This window comes from Lathyrus oleraceus, chromosome 1, assembly GCF_024323335.1.
Source record: "Lathyrus oleraceus cultivar Zhongwan6 chromosome 1, CAAS_Psat_ZW6_1.0, whole genome shotgun sequence".
Classification (NCBI taxonomy): domain Eukaryota; kingdom Viridiplantae; phylum Streptophyta; class Magnoliopsida; order Fabales; family Fabaceae; genus Lathyrus; species Lathyrus oleraceus.
In genome coordinates, this window is record NC_066579.1 from 388551791 (window position 1) to 388571283 (window position 19493).

The 19493-nt window shown below is 33.9% G+C and overlaps 2 protein-coding genes across 3 annotated transcripts; one reads left to right on the forward strand and one right to left on the reverse strand.

The window, feature by feature from the left end:
* The first annotated feature begins 5387 nt into the window (after window positions 1–5387).
* LOC127073473 (uncharacterized) lies at window positions 5388–7304 on the forward strand. The gene is made up of 8 exons (XM_051014630.1): window positions 5388–5720; window positions 5790–5920; window positions 6037–6114; window positions 6207–6251; window positions 6493–6537; window positions 6625–6676; window positions 6779–6875; window positions 6958–7304. Exons 1-8 carry the CDS (start codon window positions 5471–5473, stop codon window positions 7121–7123), a joined length of 864 nt encoding a protein of 287 aa, XP_050870587.1. The 5' UTR covers window positions 5388–5470; the 3' UTR covers window positions 7124–7304.
* LOC127073457 (uncharacterized) lies at window positions 7219–12062 on the reverse strand. Of its 2 annotated transcripts, none has more exons than XM_051014612.1 (7): window positions 11352–12062; window positions 11073–11270; window positions 9634–9906; window positions 9358–9460; window positions 8984–9102; window positions 8368–8544; window positions 7219–8179 (listed from the first exon to the last, which is right to left on the reverse strand). In XM_051014612.1, exons 1-7 carry the CDS (start codon window positions 11646–11648, stop codon window positions 7424–7426), a joined length of 1923 nt encoding a protein of 640 aa, XP_050870569.1. In that variant the 5' UTR covers window positions 11649–12062; the 3' UTR covers window positions 7219–7423. The 2 variants fall into 2 exon arrangements, with proteins under 2 accessions (XP_050870569.1, XP_050870576.1); XM_051014619.1 differs by having other exon boundaries at window positions 7219–8176; window positions 11352–12059.
* Between the last annotated feature and the right edge of the window lie 7431 nt (window positions 12063–19493).

Consider the following 19493-nt stretch of genomic DNA (forward strand, 5'->3'; position numbering starts at 1 on the left):
AATTGAACCTCAAGTTTAACCACAAAAAAAACCTTCTCATCTTTGAAAAATCTCCTAATGCAGTTGCAGGCTACAAAGCATAAATTGAACCTCATGTAATCAAATTTGTTCCTATGCTTAGTCAAATTTGGTACCTTGTGTTGTCAGTAACCACAAAACTAAACACACACCACACAATAACAAGTCATTCCTTCCTACACAGTCGCAAGTTCTCTCCATACATCTTCTTTCTCAATTTTTTTATCCCCTTCTTATCTCCATTGACGAAAACTCTCGGTCATCTCTCTCTCAAGCAATTCATAAAAAAAACTCTCTCACGAATTTCACAGAAAAAAGAAGACAAAACTCCAAAACATCTAAGTAGATTGTGGGAAAAGGTTAGATAGTATCGTCGACGGTGTATCAGAAAAATCTGACGGAGGTGCACCGGAGAAAGCCACAACGGTGACGGCGAGAGGATAACCCGCGGCTCGCGCGCGGAGTGCCTATGGTGTTGTTGTGGTTCAGCAATTCCCGACGGCGTGGTCGCGGTCTCGCAGATTCGGGTTCCGAAGTCGCGGTCTTACTTCGTCGTAGTGGTTGACCGTTGTGTTTGTTTTGCTTCGTTCGTACCCTTTATTTTTTTGACCTTTATGTTTTTTTCTTTCCTTTTTTGATTTATTATTTGTCCTTTTTTTAAACCTCAGATCTAAACAAACATTTGGACAGAGCCTGGACAAGTACCCAGATTGGCTGGGCCTTAAAACCGCCCATGAAATGGTTACTTAGTATATTAGTATATTAGGGGTGAATTCTTTTCCGATTGATTTTAGAACTCTGTCCTATATTTATAGTGGATTAAGTGTTCGCCTTGTTTTTGAGGTAGGTTTTAGTATTTGTTTTTTTGGTTCTCTTTTGTTGGTATTTGTTGATGGTGAATTTGATGGTTTGAGATCTAACCTTACGCTAGTGAGATGAATTTTTAGTAGTTTGAGTCTTTATCAGGACAATAGTGTGTACTGTGTAGTAGGTCGTTTTTGTTGTTTGTTGTTTCTTCGCTTGTTTCTCTTTTTATTTTTGGAAGACTGACCCTTCTTGTACCATTATCATCTTTTGTATGTCGGTGTGGTTTTTGCTTTATATTTATTATATATGTATTATCTCTATTTCTAGAATTTTTTTTACCTAAATCCCCCTAATTAAAAAAAATCGCAAAATAATTCCGATTTCAAAAAAATTCTCAATCTACCCCACTTTTACCCCGCTTTTAAGAGAAGGCGTCAGACCAATTGGTGTTATCTCCTAAAGTTAGAGAGGAGGCGCCAATTGGATTGGCTACAACACATGGTGCTACCAATCCAATTGGCGCCCATGTGTTAGTTTGTAGAGGAGACGCCAATTGGTCTGGCGTCTCAGTGTAAAGTGCAACTTTTTGTGTTATAAATAGAGGTGTTCTGCGAATCATTTTTCCACATCTCATTTCATCATTTTGCAAATATGTTTGGCGTTCTTCGCCGCTATAGAAATGTGGTTTATTCGAGAGACAAACCTCCAATATTGATGCTCTTCTAAAACATCTGTAGTTTCGATCAACTAAAGAGGGAGCTGGTTCGTTGGATAGATGGAAAAATACCAGAAGGGGGAAAATTAGAAGTATTGAGAGACTCGATAGTATATTTGGTTGTGTGCGAGTCAAAACTGATAAGGATGCTAGGGAAATGATGTTTGGACGAGATGACATCTGTTTGATTGTTGTAATCAGTTAGAAATGTCCTGTTTTAAGTTTTCTTATGTTGTAGTGATGTTTGTTGTGAACCTTGTTGTAACAAAAAGATAATGATATATAAAAATCCAAGGTTACAAAAATTAAAAGGAGATACTATCTTATGATACATATGTAGCTCCTCGATTGTGACAATTGTTCTTATTGTGTCCTAGTTGACGACATATACTACATAGTCTTATCATTTTATCAGTCATATCCATTTCTGTTCTAGTATGCGTGTTGTTTGGTCGTCCTTTTTTCTTTCTTTGCATCTTGTCGTTGTGCCAAACTACGTCACCTTCATATGGAAGCCAGTATTCCTCCATTGATAGCATTGAGAAGCTTTTGTTATACACGTTCATGACAGTAATGGCCTTGTAAACATCAGATAGATGGCTGTAAGAGTCTTGACGGGTATGTGCGCATGCTGCAATGACATGTGAACAAGGAATACAGAAGGCCTGTAAGTTTCCACAGTCGCACAAACTTCTGTTTAGTTTGACAGCATAAGATAAATTTGGCCTCCCCTTGTTGTGGTCAATTGTTTCCTGTACGCTGAAATTTTGCCTATGACGGTCAAAGACTGTTACCGCGTGTGTGCTAGCTTTGATACTCTCCTCTTTCATCACTTTCATACAATATTATATGAATATTTGACCTCGACATTAACACTGCACTCCATCTTTCATCTCTGATTGTGAACGTAGAAGCCAACCTATAATAGGTTGTTATAACCAACGTTGTTATTGGTAGATTTCTAATGCCTTTGAATACACCGTTCATGCATTCCACAAGGTTTGTTGTCATGTGACCCCATCGACAACCTCCGTCAAATGTCGTTGTCCACTGCTCTATTGGTATATTATCCACCCATCTTCATGCATCTGCATTAGACAATCTAATTTCATCACAGTAATATTGAAATGACGACTGAGTTAGAGCATACCCAACATTCACCAATTTTTTTGTGAAGGTTCTTATCTTTGATTGCACGCATGAAGTTTTGTGCGATATGTCTAATGCAATAGACATGGGTAGAATGAGGATCATGTCATCCATTATCATGGTTATTGTAAGCACTCTCAATGGCAACATGTCTATCTGAAATCAAACAGAGATGGGCTTGTGGAGCGACATGTCTTTTGAGATGTCGAAGAAAGAAACCCCAACCACCAGCAGTTTCACCTTCAACCATAGCAAAGGCAATGGGAAAGACATTGTTGTTGTCGTCTTGTGCAACAACCATAAGCAAAGTACCCTTGTATTTTTTGTATAACCATGTTCCATCAATTTGAATAAAAGGTTTACAGAATGCAAAACCTTTGATGCACGGTTCAAACGCCCAAAAGAGGCGGTGAAAGATTCTATTTCCAGCAACACAGGTTCCATCTGGCGTATGCTGGCAATATCTCCATAATTGAAATAGTTCCTGGTACATATGTTTTTAGGGCCCATAAGAACTATGACAATTTTTTGTATGAATCTTCCCAGTTGCTGAATACATATTCAACAACCTTTTTCCTCGCAATCCACGCTTTCTTGTAAGATGGAGTATAATTATATCTTATGACGATATGAAATATTATTATACTCACCTTCACTGACGGGTCTTTGTTAACAAGCGACAAAATGTCTTGACATATCAATGCAACGCTTAATTTACGATGATCTTGTTCAACGTTAGTTGCAATGCAACTATGAGGTGGGTCTATAGAAGTTATCTCCCAAGAGTAGCTTCTCTTTTTGTGAGACGCAGCCAACCGAAACTTACAAAGGATGTTATGACATTCGATGACATACCTTCTCGAATCAGTGTGTTTCATAGTGAAATCAACAGAGTTATTCATGTGAAATATTTTGATAGCTCGCACACATTCTTCTTTAGTCCGGAACATGTCTCCCACCTTTAACTCACCCTCTAATCGTGGATACGGGTTATAAAAAACACTGTAGGATGTTTCATCGTCATGTAGATCCATGTTTGTCATATGTTGAGTCAGATTGTATACATGACTTGGAGGTAATGGTGTTGGTTGATCATCATCTTCAATGTTGTTGTTCAACATATGATCGACCTGTGTCTCGGTCTCTTCTTTTTCTTCATCAATGACGTTGACTTCTGCTTCTGCTTTTGAGTCGGCGTCATCTGAGTTTTCTGAATCAAGTTCATCAGATTCAACTTGATTAGTTATTTGAGATTACTAAGATGGTATACTTGGTTGAAGAGTAATATACAACTCAATAGAGTCGCAACCAGAATGTTCGTGACTAACAAACATATATTCAACATCTTCATCATCCCGTACCTTCAGCGGGAAAAATTTGCGTTGACTGTTTAAAAAAATTGGATTTTGATATGTGATCTTTGACACAATACCAGATCCTATGCAGGATTCAATTCGTTTTTTCAAATGCAAGAAATTTGAACTTCTCTTGATCGTAAGTCGGATAGTATCGGTGTTTCGAAAACAAAACCCTTATAACTCAAAGTCATATGTCTCACCATTGCAGTGAACATTGATACTATATTTTGGTGAAGATAACATTGTAATATTTCTTGTGTAGATGAAAATTAATTTTTTGGTGCAGATGAATTTGTGTTGATTGTTGGATATAGATAATAAGACACTTAAATAGGTAAGTGATATGTCAAACATGCAAAGCTAGACGGAAGTGATGTGTCAAACATGCAAGCAAGTCAGAAGTGATGTGTCAAACATGCAAGAAAGATGAAAGTGATGTGTCAAACATGCAAGCCAGAGGGAAGCCATGTGTCAAACATGCAAGCCCTAACGCCAGTCCAATTGGCGCTAGCTTGTAATGCTTGCACATGGGATTTCTCACCACCTTCGCTTGTCAGCCCCTGTGTATGCCTTCTCTAAGATTTCTCACGCTTGCTTTGACGATTCACAATCACCAACTTTCTCAAAGTTGTCACCATCCACACATCGATGTATCAAAAATAACATCTTGAAATCTTTCTTCTTATCTTCCTTATGTGTTACTCGTTATGCATCTGTTGTACCTTCGACAAGAGAATTCACCCCGTTCTTGATCACTTCAAGAACATCTTGGTAGCCAAACAACATCTTCATTTGTTTGTACCATTTGTCATAATTCTTCACATCAAGGATGTATAGGTTTACATAGATTCTTTCATTGGAGACAAAATTCATGTTGCACATTAGGTGTTGTGGATTAGAACAGACTCTTGATGCCAAATATTAGAACTTGAAATCACAAGATTAGTGAGTAATGGAGAAATTGGATGTGGAGAGAGAGAAAGAAAATTAAGGGTGAGAATGTTTTTCATTAACAACCATAACAATACGATTTAAATGAGATACAAGTGGATTGTGTTACAAGTTACAAATCAAATAATTGAAAAAACAAAATTCTCTTGCATCTAATTGGTTACACAACTTGTAACCGATTGCCATAGCTAAAAACTAGAAATATATAACAATAATAATCAATTATGCGAATGCGTTACCTACTAGATCAATGCCAAAATCATTTTTTCTTCAATTTAACTCCTAACAAACATACATTACAAAAAAAAAAATACATGGACAATACCACTCAATCAAATTAAACTTTTAAATTATTTATATAATATAACATAATAATATATTTTTATTGGATGATATTTTAAAATATTTTTTACATTTTCAATACATCTCCATTAAACTTACGTTTTACACTTCACTTCGAGCAGCAGCTGCTATGAACATAAACGCCTTCACTTCCATAAACATACAACAGTTACCCGTTCTCCCACTCGCCCCACGCGCCACCCTCTCCTTCTCTTCAACTTCTCTTCTCTCTTTTCCCAAACCCCGCCAACGACTCTCTCTATCCGCCATGTCTTCTTCTCCGACCACCTTCACCGAACTCAGCGACGAATCTCACTTCGAGTCCCTCCTCTCTCCCGACGCTCACATCTCCATTTGCGGCTTCGGCTCTCTCCTCTCCGGTACGGTAACTACCTTCATTTTCCTCTCCGGTTCCTTCTTTTTCATCGTTTAACTTTTCCGAATCGCAGAGCGAAGCGCACGGAACACTTTCCCCAATCTGCTCAATTTCAGAATCGCTAAGTTGAATCACTTCCGTCGCGTTTTCGCCCATGTTGCTCCTGTTTTCTTCGAACGTGGCATTGCCAAGCCAGAAACCATGGTTCGTTAAAAATCCTTACTCACTTTCACTCTCATGAACGAATATTGAATCGAGAAAAAAATGGAAAAATCACTTTTATTTTGGATTGTTTTTTATTGGTTTTTTAATGTTATTAGGAGATTTCAAGTTTGAGTGTGGAGGCATGTGAAGGAGAATCTCTTGTAGTAACAGTTTTTGAAATAACAAAATCTGAGGTATCACTGACTTGTTCAATTTTAGATTCTGTTCATGTTTTTTAGTGTGCTGAGAAATTAAGCTGATGTTTTATTGGTTTTGATTATATCAGATTCCAGATTTCATCAAGAGGGAGGTTGAGTTTCGATTTCTTGCTGTAAGCAAATAGATTTTGAGCTTTATGTCTTAAATCTTAATCTCTGTGTCTAGTGATTGCGTTCAATTAATTCATATTTTACAAATTATTATTGATGTCGACAGTGTTCAATTAATTCATATTTTACAAATTATTATTGATGTCGACGGTGTCAGGATTAGTCAATTTATCTGTGTTTCATAAATATCAATTGATGTTTTTTATGTGTGGTTTGAGATGCTTAATTCTTTGTTTGTTTTAGGTTCTTCCTGAAACTCTTGATGGAAAATCTTATGACTTTCCAGCGGTATGCGGTGATTATTCTGATTTTTATGGTTAATGCATCACAAGAACATTGCTTGTTTTACTAGTAAATGTGTCATTTTTTTTCCAGGTCCTTTGTGCTCGTTACAGTGATGAAGAATTTTTGAACATTAGATGCAAAGGTAATTAATTCTTTGTTCCTCATTGATTGGTAAGGATTAGAGAGTAATGGTCCATCCACTAGATGACAGACAGAGACATGTTTGTATTTTGATTCTTTTCAGGGAACAAGGAAATTTTGTTTCAGCAATATGGAAGGTGGAATATTGATAAAATTTGGAGAGACGATGTTTTTCCCTGCCGCATCTATCTTCGACACTGGTAAGCACTTTTCGGATGAAAGCTTATGCGTTTAAGAGGATATTAAATAGTACAATAACTAAGCAAACCATTTCTTTTGCAGTGTACTGGCAGCAAAGAATCTTGGTGACACCGCGTACAACAATTTCCTGGATCATACCTACCTTGCTGACCGCAAAACAACCATTCGCGAGTACTTGGCGACTGCTGGTTCTGGCATAATGGAAGAGGAACCACCTGAATCCCTCAAGTTCCGCTATGGCGGATAATTATTTCAACACAGTTTTTTTGCTGATGTTTTCATGTCATTTGTAAAACAATATATATTCAGTAATAAGAATAAGCATGAAACAATTTACCAAGGTGTGTAAACTTTCCTTTTGTAAGAAAGAAATATCATTCTCAGATTTTACCTATTATGGTACACATAATCAATCAATGCTTCAATAATTTGTTGTGTATATACAGAAAGAAATACCCTATCAAGACTGATGAAGAGGGAAGCATTGAGATTATAAAATAACTGAAATCTGTATTCACTAATAACTTTCCAAATGCACTTGTATGTGTCACATTAAACTATTAGAACTGCTATCTTTCTCTAATTCTCGGATTAATAATTCCATCATCTTTTTATACATTGGCATGTAATGGTCATTTATCATCGTTTTCGACAGTCTGAGCTTGCTGTACAGCTCTCTCGGTGTTTCATATAAGCGGACATGTTCTTCTATAGGATGATCATCGGAATTTGAATCTGAAGTATCGGATGAAGGCATAGATACAATGTGCATGATTCTGCCTGGTGGATAAAACCGATGGTTATCTAAGTTATCGGATGTTGTGATTGAATTACTGCATTCTGCAGCATCGACAAGCTGATTTTCTTCTTCAGTGATCTCTTTTGCTGCTGCAGCCTCTTCTTCCTGAGCATGAATGTCTATGGTGTCGTCCTGTTTTTGAAGCTCCTTTTCCAGTTCGTACCATAACTGGCCTTCTGTTATGTCATCTACGGAGGATGTGGTGATGTCTTGGTTAGCAGGAATGAGATGTTCCTCTTCATCTGTGTCATCATGGCCTGATCCTGTGACTGAGGAATTGTGTTCTTCAGTAAGCACAGACTCTGTTGCTACCTTTTCAGTCAAAAGAGATCCAGATATTCTCTCAGATAATAGAGAAACTTCAGTAGTTAAGTCTTCTGTATCTGAGTTTGCCAATGGAGCGACATTTCGTCGGCGGGCAGTCATGCAAGACCATGATGACAGCGACGATCGAGTTCTGACAACAGCTTCTGCAACACTTTGTGCACGCTTCATCATAACCTGCTAATAAAACACGGCCCTCATAAGATCAAAATCACATTATATATCAAGGAGTTTCAAGAGCAAGATGCAAATATGTGAGTGTCATGATCAATTGTTCAGTCATCTCTTCGTATTATATCCTGAAAAACACCATGTGCTGCACGCCATGAATGTCAATTAAAGATCAGGAAGCACGGAGATGAAGCTACCTGAGTGCCACTGGTTACTGGCCACAGAATAGCACCTGCACCAGCTACCCTAGCTTTTGCGCTAGATATAGTCGGTAGGCGAGATCCAAGTGCCGTTGCAGAGCGGTAGACAACATTCAGGACCTTTGTATGTTCAACCTGATCCCGTAAATCATTCAACCAAGAGGATGCGGTGACCTGGTGAAACCCAATTTATGTAAGAAAGAGACAAACTATATCATAAAACTAAGGAATGTGTCTATTCCAACCATGTTTCTATTGACATTCTTATATATAATTAAATCCGAATATAATTTTTCTAAACTATTAGTTTGATTATCAAAGGAGGAGAATATTTTACACAGAATTAGTTGAATAGGAGTGAAAATAGAAACAGAAGTGGCAATAAACACTTCCCAAAACTGGTAATGAACATCCAAATTAATGTTGGAGTAAAAACCTCATTTTCAATGAAAATCAGCAACCTTGACAAAAAATTTCACACTAGTCCCAACACTAGGGGAAAAACAAATGAAGGACTTTATAACTTGAACAACCACAATAGTCGCTCGGGATTTGATTATTAATCATTAATTTTCAATAAAACCATCTCAAGAAGGAAGCATAGCTGCAGTACCTCAGATCGGAGATCATCAATAGATGAAGTTGAAAATGTTGGCACTAAGTCAGAACCATTTATGATGGTAGTAATAAAGTGCTTTCCTGATTCTGCTAACTCCCATGTCATACACGCAGCTGCAAATGTGACAATCATCATACAACGGTGTTTAGCAACGGTACGATGACAAGGCAAGAAATAACATTAGAGAAAATTAAATTCTTAAAAGTTATCAATTAGAGCATATGTTTGCAAACATGTTACAATAGTATTTCTTTCTCATATCCAAATGCAATTTTGTGTGACTTATAAGAAACGGGAAATTGGAGAGGTGGACAAACACACGGCATAAACGAGATAACAAACATGGCGCAGAATTGTGGACGACATACCTGGGGCAAATGTGACACAAGTACTTGACGAGAACTCTTTCTGCTCTCTAAGAATATATGTTAATAGCGCAGCAGTACCACCGCCAAGTGAGTGCCCAACAATCTATAAAAAGATAGAAAATTACAAACATATTTATGCAGACATGTATATGTAGGATAAAAATAAAAGATAAAATGCATTTATGAAATCAAAAAAGAAATTATGAAAGAAAATAGAATCTAAAGTGACATGTAAAAACGTAAGAAATAACAGTATTTTCTATATACGAGCAATACCTTGACATTGAAGTCTGGACATTCAGCAAGAGCCTTAAGTAGGGTAGGAGTACAGAGCTTTGCAATCCACCGAGCAGCAGCAACCATACCACAGTGCGCATATCCTAAAACCAAGTTGCTTATTCCACCATCATTTAAAACCGAATGATGGAAGGGCACGACAGCGCCAGTTGCAGCTGTCAGTGTATCTTTTATGCTATGAGTGCCCCGGATCAATAGAAGTAAACATTTTGACTGTGTATCGCGTATAATTGTGAAAGCAGGTTTCAGAAGCTGCGGAAAGATGTCATACCATAGAATCAACTTGCAGAAAAAACTGATGAAAACATGCTGATATACTAAGGAACATGAATAAAAAACAAGATACAAACTTTTCCATGAAAAAATAGATAATATTTTGTACGATTTAATGATTAACATATGTAAAGATGACAAAGTATTGGAGGTTGGCAATGTGTAGAGAAGGCCCATAGAAGCACCAATGAGGAGGGAAAAGCACATGAAAAATTGTCTAACAGTAGGAGGTTGAGGAGAAAAATTATAGGCCAAACCACTCGGAGAGATTTTGGATTTAAATGCTCTACGTCTATCAGTCCATATAATTCACGACAAGATATATCGAGATCGTCCGATCCATTTAATTGACAATCTATACATGAAAAATCACATCTACCTCACTATTCTAATATCACACTCCACTTCTGAGAGAATTTTTTAGTCCCACTTACCTAACAAATATAAGAACTAACAAACTGAAATTCATCGTGAGTAAACGTTTTAGTAACCAATTTCAATTTTAAGTATTCAGCTTAAGAGAGTAACCTAAAACACTGTCTTGACAAAAAAAACATAATTTACAATTCAAAGATGTTCTTGTTAAGTTAAGGGACCACACAAACTAATGGACAAATTACGACATTCACTCTTTTTGCTAGCACAAGTACATACCCAACATCTACTGTCAAACACCAAAAGTCATAATGTTAAAACATTTATAAATACTATTCCCATAAAAGGAAAAAAAACAGTGGTATAAACTTAAAACTATGAAGCAAATGTCATTTTCATTAGCATTTGCTTCTATAAATATTGGTGAAAATGAGACCAAAATCTCTAAACCTATAAGAGTGGCTAAACCTGAGTCTATGTGTTCCTATGATTTGTCTTACTCCTCTCTCTACTCCTCATCCTCCCAAAACCTATGAAGCACGAACACCAGAAACACGACACCGACAATGACACGTCGACACCAATAATAATTCGAAAAAATGAATAAATTAAACGTAATCACAAGTGTCAATGTCGGTTTCGGACACTGACACACCTTTTTTCATAGGTGTCGGTGCTTGAGAGCCCAAAACATAAAACATACAAAACAAATGCATAAAACCAAAACAAGCATAGAGACATAGATTTCATAGCTACAAATAAAATCATACCCCAGCTTTAGGCTTCTGCATGAGAACATCTTCCACCGAAAATCCAGCTGAATCTAAAAACACAGGAAACGGCTTCTTCGAAAAAAGCATACCCAATGTCAATAGCCTCAAAAGCTCATACAATTCGACAATAATTTCATCTCCTTTCAGTTGCACACAATCGCTTCCAGCATACACACTAGCAACTGCCAAATTACCCTGCAATTCAAAAAAAAAATCATAATCACTTGCTCAATAAAAAAATCAACTTTCTACAACCCCAAATTTCAGAAATTGAACCTGTTTACGCATGAAGTAATTGATCCCAAAAGCTAAATCCCCAATCGGCCATTTCCCAAGTGTCTCCGCATACGTAAACCGCAAAGTCTCAGACAAAGTAACAATGGATTCAAGCAGAGTCGCCGGTGCCTGAGCTGGTCTCCGGGAAATCCTTCTCCGTCGAATCGATCTACTCGATTTCGACACATCGCCGTCGTGATCATCTTCTTCCTCTTCCTCCTTCTTCGTCAACCTCCGACTCACGTAGTACAGCATCACCGCAGCTCCGGCCGCCGTCGCCATTGTCCCCGCCGCCATAAAAAATACCTAGCGGTGTCGGAGATCGAACGGAGAACGGTTACGCGCCGCAGAAGAAATCAAGTAAACAACAACCCCAAAAGAATAAACGAAAACAAAATTGAATTTTGTTGGATTCAAAATAATGGGGTTTCGAAAAAGATTATAAATGAGAGGTTTTAACTTTTTGGGTTTGTTTTGTTTGTGTATGCGTGCGTGTGTTGTCTGTGTGAAATCGGAAACGAAACAGAGAAAAAACAGAGAAGGGTGTTTTGTTTTTCTTTTTATTGTGAAAGATTATTACCACTTTGGAAGGAACACGACAATCTGAACGAGAAGCTTGACATAGTGTTTTTATGAAATGACGATGATGTCCTTGGTTGCTTTTGTTGTTTGGGAATACGGTGGGGGTAAATTGGGTGGAAAGTTTTTCATGATGAAGTGAGAGAGTGGGCACGATAGGGATGATGTGATAATAGAATAGCAAGGAAAGAATTTGGATACAAAACTTTTAAGTTAAATGAAAATGTATAATAAGTTAAAAGCTTCCCACATCTTCAATATCTACTACTATTAATTTAAAATTATAATTATATTCTTATTAATTAAAATCAATATTTCTTCATATTTAAGATCTTATTAAAGAATAGAGAAAATGAATGATAAATCGACCGTGTAAATTTATTTTCCGCTAAGTCAGACTTAAAATTTTAAAATACTTGTATGATATGATAAAATATTATATTTTTATTAGATGATAGTGTAAAACTTTTTTACACGATCAGTGCATCATCGTTAAACCTTAAAGAATAATCAACATTATTTTTAAAGTCATATTTAACCACAATTTAATTGTTAAAACTTTTGAATTATATGCAATAATTTAAAAGTTATCGGTGAGTTTTCTATTTTAGAAGAAGAAAACTTAGTAATTAAACTATGAAAAAATAAATTTTAGTCATTAAACTACTACATCAAAAAAATATTTTAGAAAAATATATAATATTAATTAAACATATAAGTAGGAAAAAAAACTTAAAATTATTTTGAAAAGTAATAGTATTAAGTAATTCCAAAAGGATCGTTGAAATGATATCGGTGCTCATATTAAAAGAAGAAATACCATTTTAAAATAGAATTAATTCATATGCATCGAAAGTGTAATTTATTATCAAATTTTTAGATTTTTATTTTAAATGTATTTAAAAAGCATTCATTAATGATTGCGATTAAAAAATCATCTAATATTACTTTTTTGTCCAATCTTCAATGATGAGTTTCATCTTTTTTATAAAAAAATCGTCTTATACAACATTTTTCCATTAAATATTTTAATAATTTTACTACATCAATTATAGTTAATAAAATATTTTAGTAAATGTTACATTTTTATCACTATTATAAATAAAAATTCACTTTATTCTTTATATTTACCAAATAATTATTGAATTTAACTTATATACAAACCAATTATTTAATAAATATAATAAGTAATTTTTTTTATAATAATATGAAATAGAAAATTAGTTTTACTTTTAAAATCAATCAAATTATATAAATTTTTTTTAAAAAATCAAATAAAACATTGAGATAGAGAGGAATAATGATGACGCAAAATGCACTTTTACTTTCAATTGACATTTCAATGATTCATTTATTGACCATTTATCGAAAATGTCAACAATTAAATCATTTATCGAAAATGTATACTTACTCCATATGATTTGTTTCCAAATATTTATTACGTCCATTTTAAAGTATAAATCATTTATAAAAAATAATTGATTTTTTAATTTCTGTAATTTTTAAGGGTTTTATATTTAAGAAGCGATTCCTCTTAAATTAGTAAAAGCAAACAATCAACATTTATTTTGTTTAATCAATTTGTTTTAAAAATATACCTTTTCAAATCATTATTTTGACTTATTAAAGTGAAATTGAGTATCTTGTCTATTTTTTTCTCCTTAAAAAATATATTTTTTGAGATATATTAAATAAATTATGAGTTAATAAAATAAATTATAGATTTATAATAAAAATATTATTATTAAATATTTTTTTTATTATCATATGAATTTATAAACTATAAACTCAAAAATATATTTTAACAAATAGAGTTCAAAATTTAAATTTTTTATTTTCAATATGTAAAGTATATACGAATATCTATTTTTCTCTAAAGAAAATTAACAATAGTAATTGCTTATAAATTAATTTTTTTCAATATATAAAATATATTTAAAAATCTATTTTTTCTTTAAAAAACAATAAAAAAATACGTACTAATTATTGAATTTTTTTTTTTAGTGTACAATATAATATTTTAGATAAATTTATTTAAATTTTTTACTAAATATACATAAGCGGTATTGATTACTCTTAAAATTATAAAATAAGTTCATCTCTTATACATAGAAACTAATTATATAATAATAATAATGTGAACTTACATAAGTTACATAACATAAAATTAAAACCAATACAAAGTCTTAAACATAATCAACGAGACAAACACATTGTTGAAAAAAAAATGAAAGCTTTTAAAGCTCTAAGACCTACTTGTCTCAGTGAATTCCTTACTACAACCATTATTATTTTAGCAAACTATGGAAGTTTATTGTCATATGAGCAATAAGAAATACATATTTGAATAATTTACACAATAAATAAATAAATAATATGGTGTATCACACGATTAATATTATCTTGTTTATTGAACATTCTTCATTCTTCAGGTCATCCGTTCTCAAAAAACCGACTTATCTGGCCGATAACAACTTAGCTGGGCGGACCTTGCTTACAATTTACTTGAGATTTTTACTACTACAAAATAGACATCCCGTAACACTCAATTTACAAAGACTTTTCTGTTAACCGTGATCAGGGTCGTCCCTGTGCAAGTGCAGCAGCACAGGATCCCAAATTTTGAAATTTTCAATTTTTTTCATAAATATTAATAAAAGTAAATAAAATGTTATTAAAAAACTCAATAATTGAAAGAAATGTTATGATAAAAATTCAATACATACAAAAATTAAGATTGATAAAAACTCAATACATATAAAAATTAAGATTGATAAAAACACAATACATACAAAAATTAAGATTGATCAAAACTCAAAATAATTATAGTTAAATTTATTTTAAATTAATATATAATTATATTTTTAATATATATTTTTTAATTATTATAATTATATTTTTTAAAAATTTGGGTCCATTTTTGAAATTAGAACGGGGCCTCCGATATGATTGGGTCCGTCCTGACCGTGATAATAAAAAAGTTTTGGCGTTTCTTTTTTGTAATTACTAAAAGAAATTTCACATCTGTCATATGTATCAATCGTGATGAAATGTACATGAAGTGAAAGGGTTTGAATCACAACACCAATAATTTTCCATTTATCGTAACATAATGGGTTTGATCTTGTATATCACCATGGTTCTTATAATCGATCGTGGTATAAGTTGCAATCATTTCATCACAGTTCGTATTATCAATTATGGTGAAATGTGTTACTTATTTATATACAACTGAAATTATCTCTCGCTTTAGTACATTACAACTGTCTCGCTTAAAATAAAATCAAAACATCTCTTTCATTCATCTCTCTCAAAATAAAACTATAACATCTCTATCACTCGTCTCTCTCATATGGAAACCCAAACTTATGCAGCCAACTCGTCTTCTTTGAAGGATACATTTGTTGCATAAAATCTTAGCAAATGGCTACCTTACAAGTTTGTCTTCACTATAATTTATGTTTCAAAATCTGTTTATATATTATTGTTTATGTTTCAATAACTTGTTTCATAATGTTTGAACTTTCTACTTGTTTTAACTTGTAGGTAGGGATGATTGTTTCAATAACGAGGAAGAAGCTAAAATGAGTGTTGCAAACTTGTGTGAAAGACCTAGAATGTCATCCATTCAAAATAGACATAAGTTTGCAACTCTCACTTCAACTTCATCCTTCTTTCATCGTGGATGTCATTATGGGACAAGTATGTTTCTGAAATATTCTATGAGTTGATATGTTTGTTGTATTTTGTATGTTGTTTATGGTTTGTTGTTGATGAATGTTATTGATGAATGTTGTTGTTAATGTTTGTTTAAAATATGAGTTTATTATATCTTATGTGATTTGAGTGCCTTTCCAAACCCTTATGGAAAATGACTTTGACACTAATCGACCGATCTGTCACTTATCCTTATGGAGTCTTGGGGGACGTGTTGGTAAAGGTTGATGATTGAAAATTGGTCAGACACTTTGTGATTTTGTCGTTTTGGATATGCCGGAAGATTCCGAAACACCATTATTATTGGGGAGACCATTCCTTGCCACGAGTAGAGCTTTGATTGATGTGGAAAGATGAGAATTGATTCTCAGGTTTAATAAAGAACAAGTAATACTTAACGTGTTTGAAGTCATGAAACATGCTCCTGAAGAGTTACAACGCTACCAAATTGATTTGATTGATGAATTGATAGAAAATGTTTCGAAGGAAGAAAATCTCTCATTTCCACTAGATAAATTTTTGGTACAATCTATTGATGGAACATGGAAAGATAACAATAACATTAAAGTAAATTAGTTGGTTCTACAATTGCAAGCAGCGTAGGTGGACCGTGGTTATAGGAAATTTGAAGAATTAGTGGGAAGTAGTGAGGAGAAACTAAAGGAACCGAAACTAAAAGAACTCCCCGAGCATCTGAAGTATGTTTTTCTAAGTCCAGGAAAGAGGCATCCCACAATTATTAGTAGTTCATTATCAAAAATTGAAGAAGAAAAACTGATTTTAGTCCTGAAGGAAAACAAAGGAGCTTTGGGGTGGAATGTGGCAGATTTGAAGGGAATCAGTCCAACATATTGCATGCATAAAATAAAACTGCAGGAAGAATTCAAACCGGTTGTTCAACCTCAATGACGTTTAAATCCAGCCATGAAAGAAGTGGTAAGAAAAGAGGTACTTAAGTTACTTGAAGCAGGTATCATTTATCCTATTTCTGATAGTTCGTGGGTAAGTCCAGTGCATGTAGTTCCAAAAAAAGATGGCACCACAATTATTCATAATGAAAAAAATGAACTAATCTCAACCCGTATTGTTATGGGATGGAGAATGTGTATTGATTATCGCATGTTGAATCTAGCTACATGGAAGGAGCATTTTCCATTTCTATTTATGGACCAAATGTTAGAGAGATTAGTCGGACAAGCTTACTATTATTTTCTATATGGATATTCGGGGTATAACCAAATTGCCATATATCCCGCTGATCAAGAAAAAACCGCTTTCACATGTCCATTATGAGTTTTTGCATATAGGAGATGCCTTTCGGCTTATGTAATGCACCAACAAGGTTTCAAAGGTGCATGATTTCTATTTTTTTTCTGACATGGTTGAAAACTCAATAGAGGTATTTATGGATAATTTTTTTATTTTTGGTAAATCTTTTGATTGTTGTCTTAATCGATTGAATGATGTCATTGAAATTGGAAATAATGTCATTTTATGGTAACTGAAGACATTGTGCTCGGACAAAAAATCTCTTCTAAAGGCATTGAGGTCGATCAAGCAAAGATTGGAGTAATAGAAAAACTACCACCCCCAGTGAATGCTAAAGGGGTGAGAAGTTTTCTGGGTCATGCAGGTTTTTGTAGGAGTTTCATTAAAGATTTTTCAAAAATTTCAAAACCCTTGTATAACTTGCTGATTAAAGAAAATGAATTCAACTTTGATAAATAATTCCTTAACTCGTTTTTTATCATAAAAAATAAATTGACAACCGCCTTTGTGATTGTGTCCCTAAATTGGGAGTTACCTTTTGAAATTATATGTGATGTAAATGATTATGCAGTTGGCGCAATTCTTGGCTAAAGACATGCAAAACTTTTTCATGCAATTTACTATGTGTCGCATCTCGAAAAATACGATTCCTCGCGATGGTCGCGGAAAAAATTTATGTTCGAACAGAGTCGCCACCAAACTTTATTTATCCCAATGAAGGGATAGGAAAATATCGATAAAATCTTTAGGAAATGGAATAATGGTCGTCGCAACCATATTCGGGTTCGGGAGTGGATTATGTAAGGGGAAGGTATTAGCACCCCTTACGTCCGTTGTACTCAACGGGAACCTTTTAGTTCTAATTTGCGTTTCGAGTGTTAATTTATATTTGTTTGTTATCTTTGGGTTATAAAATATTAAAAATAGAAATGGATGAGAACCTCAGAAAGGGAAAAGGGAGGTTTTTTTATTAATGTGCTCGCGAAGATACAACAATCTCCTGTCTACGTATCCTTATGGTATAATAAGGAAATCAGAGCATTTGTAGTTCGGGGAACTACGGTTGGTTGATGCCTTTTAATGAACAACTGTTTAGATCGCGTTCTAAAGGCTAAACGTCGGCTTGTTTACTCTCGGCGGAGGCTTGAGCACTAGTTTGTTATGCATGTTAGGAAGGATTAAATGGTGTTCTTTTTGAAAAGAGTTTTGACAAGTCAGATTAATATGTTTGACGTTTTGTTTGATTGGTTGAGATGTTTTTGGTTGGATGACGATTACTCGGATAGTTGAGTAAGACAACTCGTATCCTAACAGTCGGGAAAGGGAATAGAAGACTCTAGACCACCCTTTTTTTCATCCTTAATTATAAAAAGGATTTGATAATAATTAAGGTGTTTTGAATGGATGACGAATACTTGGATAATCGAGTAAGACAACTCGTATCCTAATAATCGGGAAAAGGAATAGAAGACTCTAGACCGCTTTCCGTTTCATCTGAGTATTTATGAAAATAAGGTTGTATATGGTTGACGTTTTTTAGAATAAACGACAAGTACTTGAATGGCTGAGTAAGACAACTCATATCCAAGCATTTGAGAAGAGGAATTGAAAACTCAAGACCATCTCCTTTTTGTATCGTTTGTTAAGAAAATGATTTGATTAGGTTGTATGTTTGCGGAAAAATGACAATTGTTCGACTGACCGAGTAAGAAAACTCGTATTCGACCAATTGAGGAGTGAAGTTGAAAACTCAAAGTCAACTCCTTTTTCATTTAGCTTACTGTGAAAATATTTTGATTTAATCGGGGTTTGGAGGTTTGTAGAGGAACGATAACTATTTGACTGAACAAGTAAGGGAACTTGTACTCAAATAGTCGAGGAGAAAAAATTGAAGACTCAAAGTCATCTCCCTTTTTATTCCTTAATGTAAAAGAATTTGATTTATTTGCGCTTAGGTGGATTAGAAATGACGGTTGTTCGATTAATCGAGTACAAGAGTTCGTGTTTAAATAATCGAGGAGAGGAGTTGAAAACTCAAAACCATTACCTCTTTTATTCTTAAGTGAAATAGTATTTGATTGTGATTAGGTATTTTTAATTCTTAATAAAGAATACTCGATGTTGGATCGAGGTTTTAAATTTGTATTTTTGTGAATGAATTGAATTTATTTAGTGAATAGTTCATCTAATCGATTAATAAAAATCGAATAGGTCTCATTGTAAGAAGGCCCAAGAGTAAGCCATGTGAGGTTGATGACGATGCTTTTACAAACGATCGACTTACAAAGGTGTTTTGAAAATGGGCTCGACTTTGAATCGAGAAGTATGTGATTTATTTTTTGAAATTGGTTTAAATGACTTTAAATCGGTGAAATCAACATAATCTTCTCACAATTATAACATGTCATCCATATGCACTCAAGGTTTGGTATAAATAAATAAATATAAAATAATCATGCACATAGACCCCACAAAATAAACAATTATCTAAATTATAAGTGATACTAATAATAGTATAATTAATTAATTAAATATTTAATAGATTATTTGATTAAATAATAAGCAATTAAATAATAA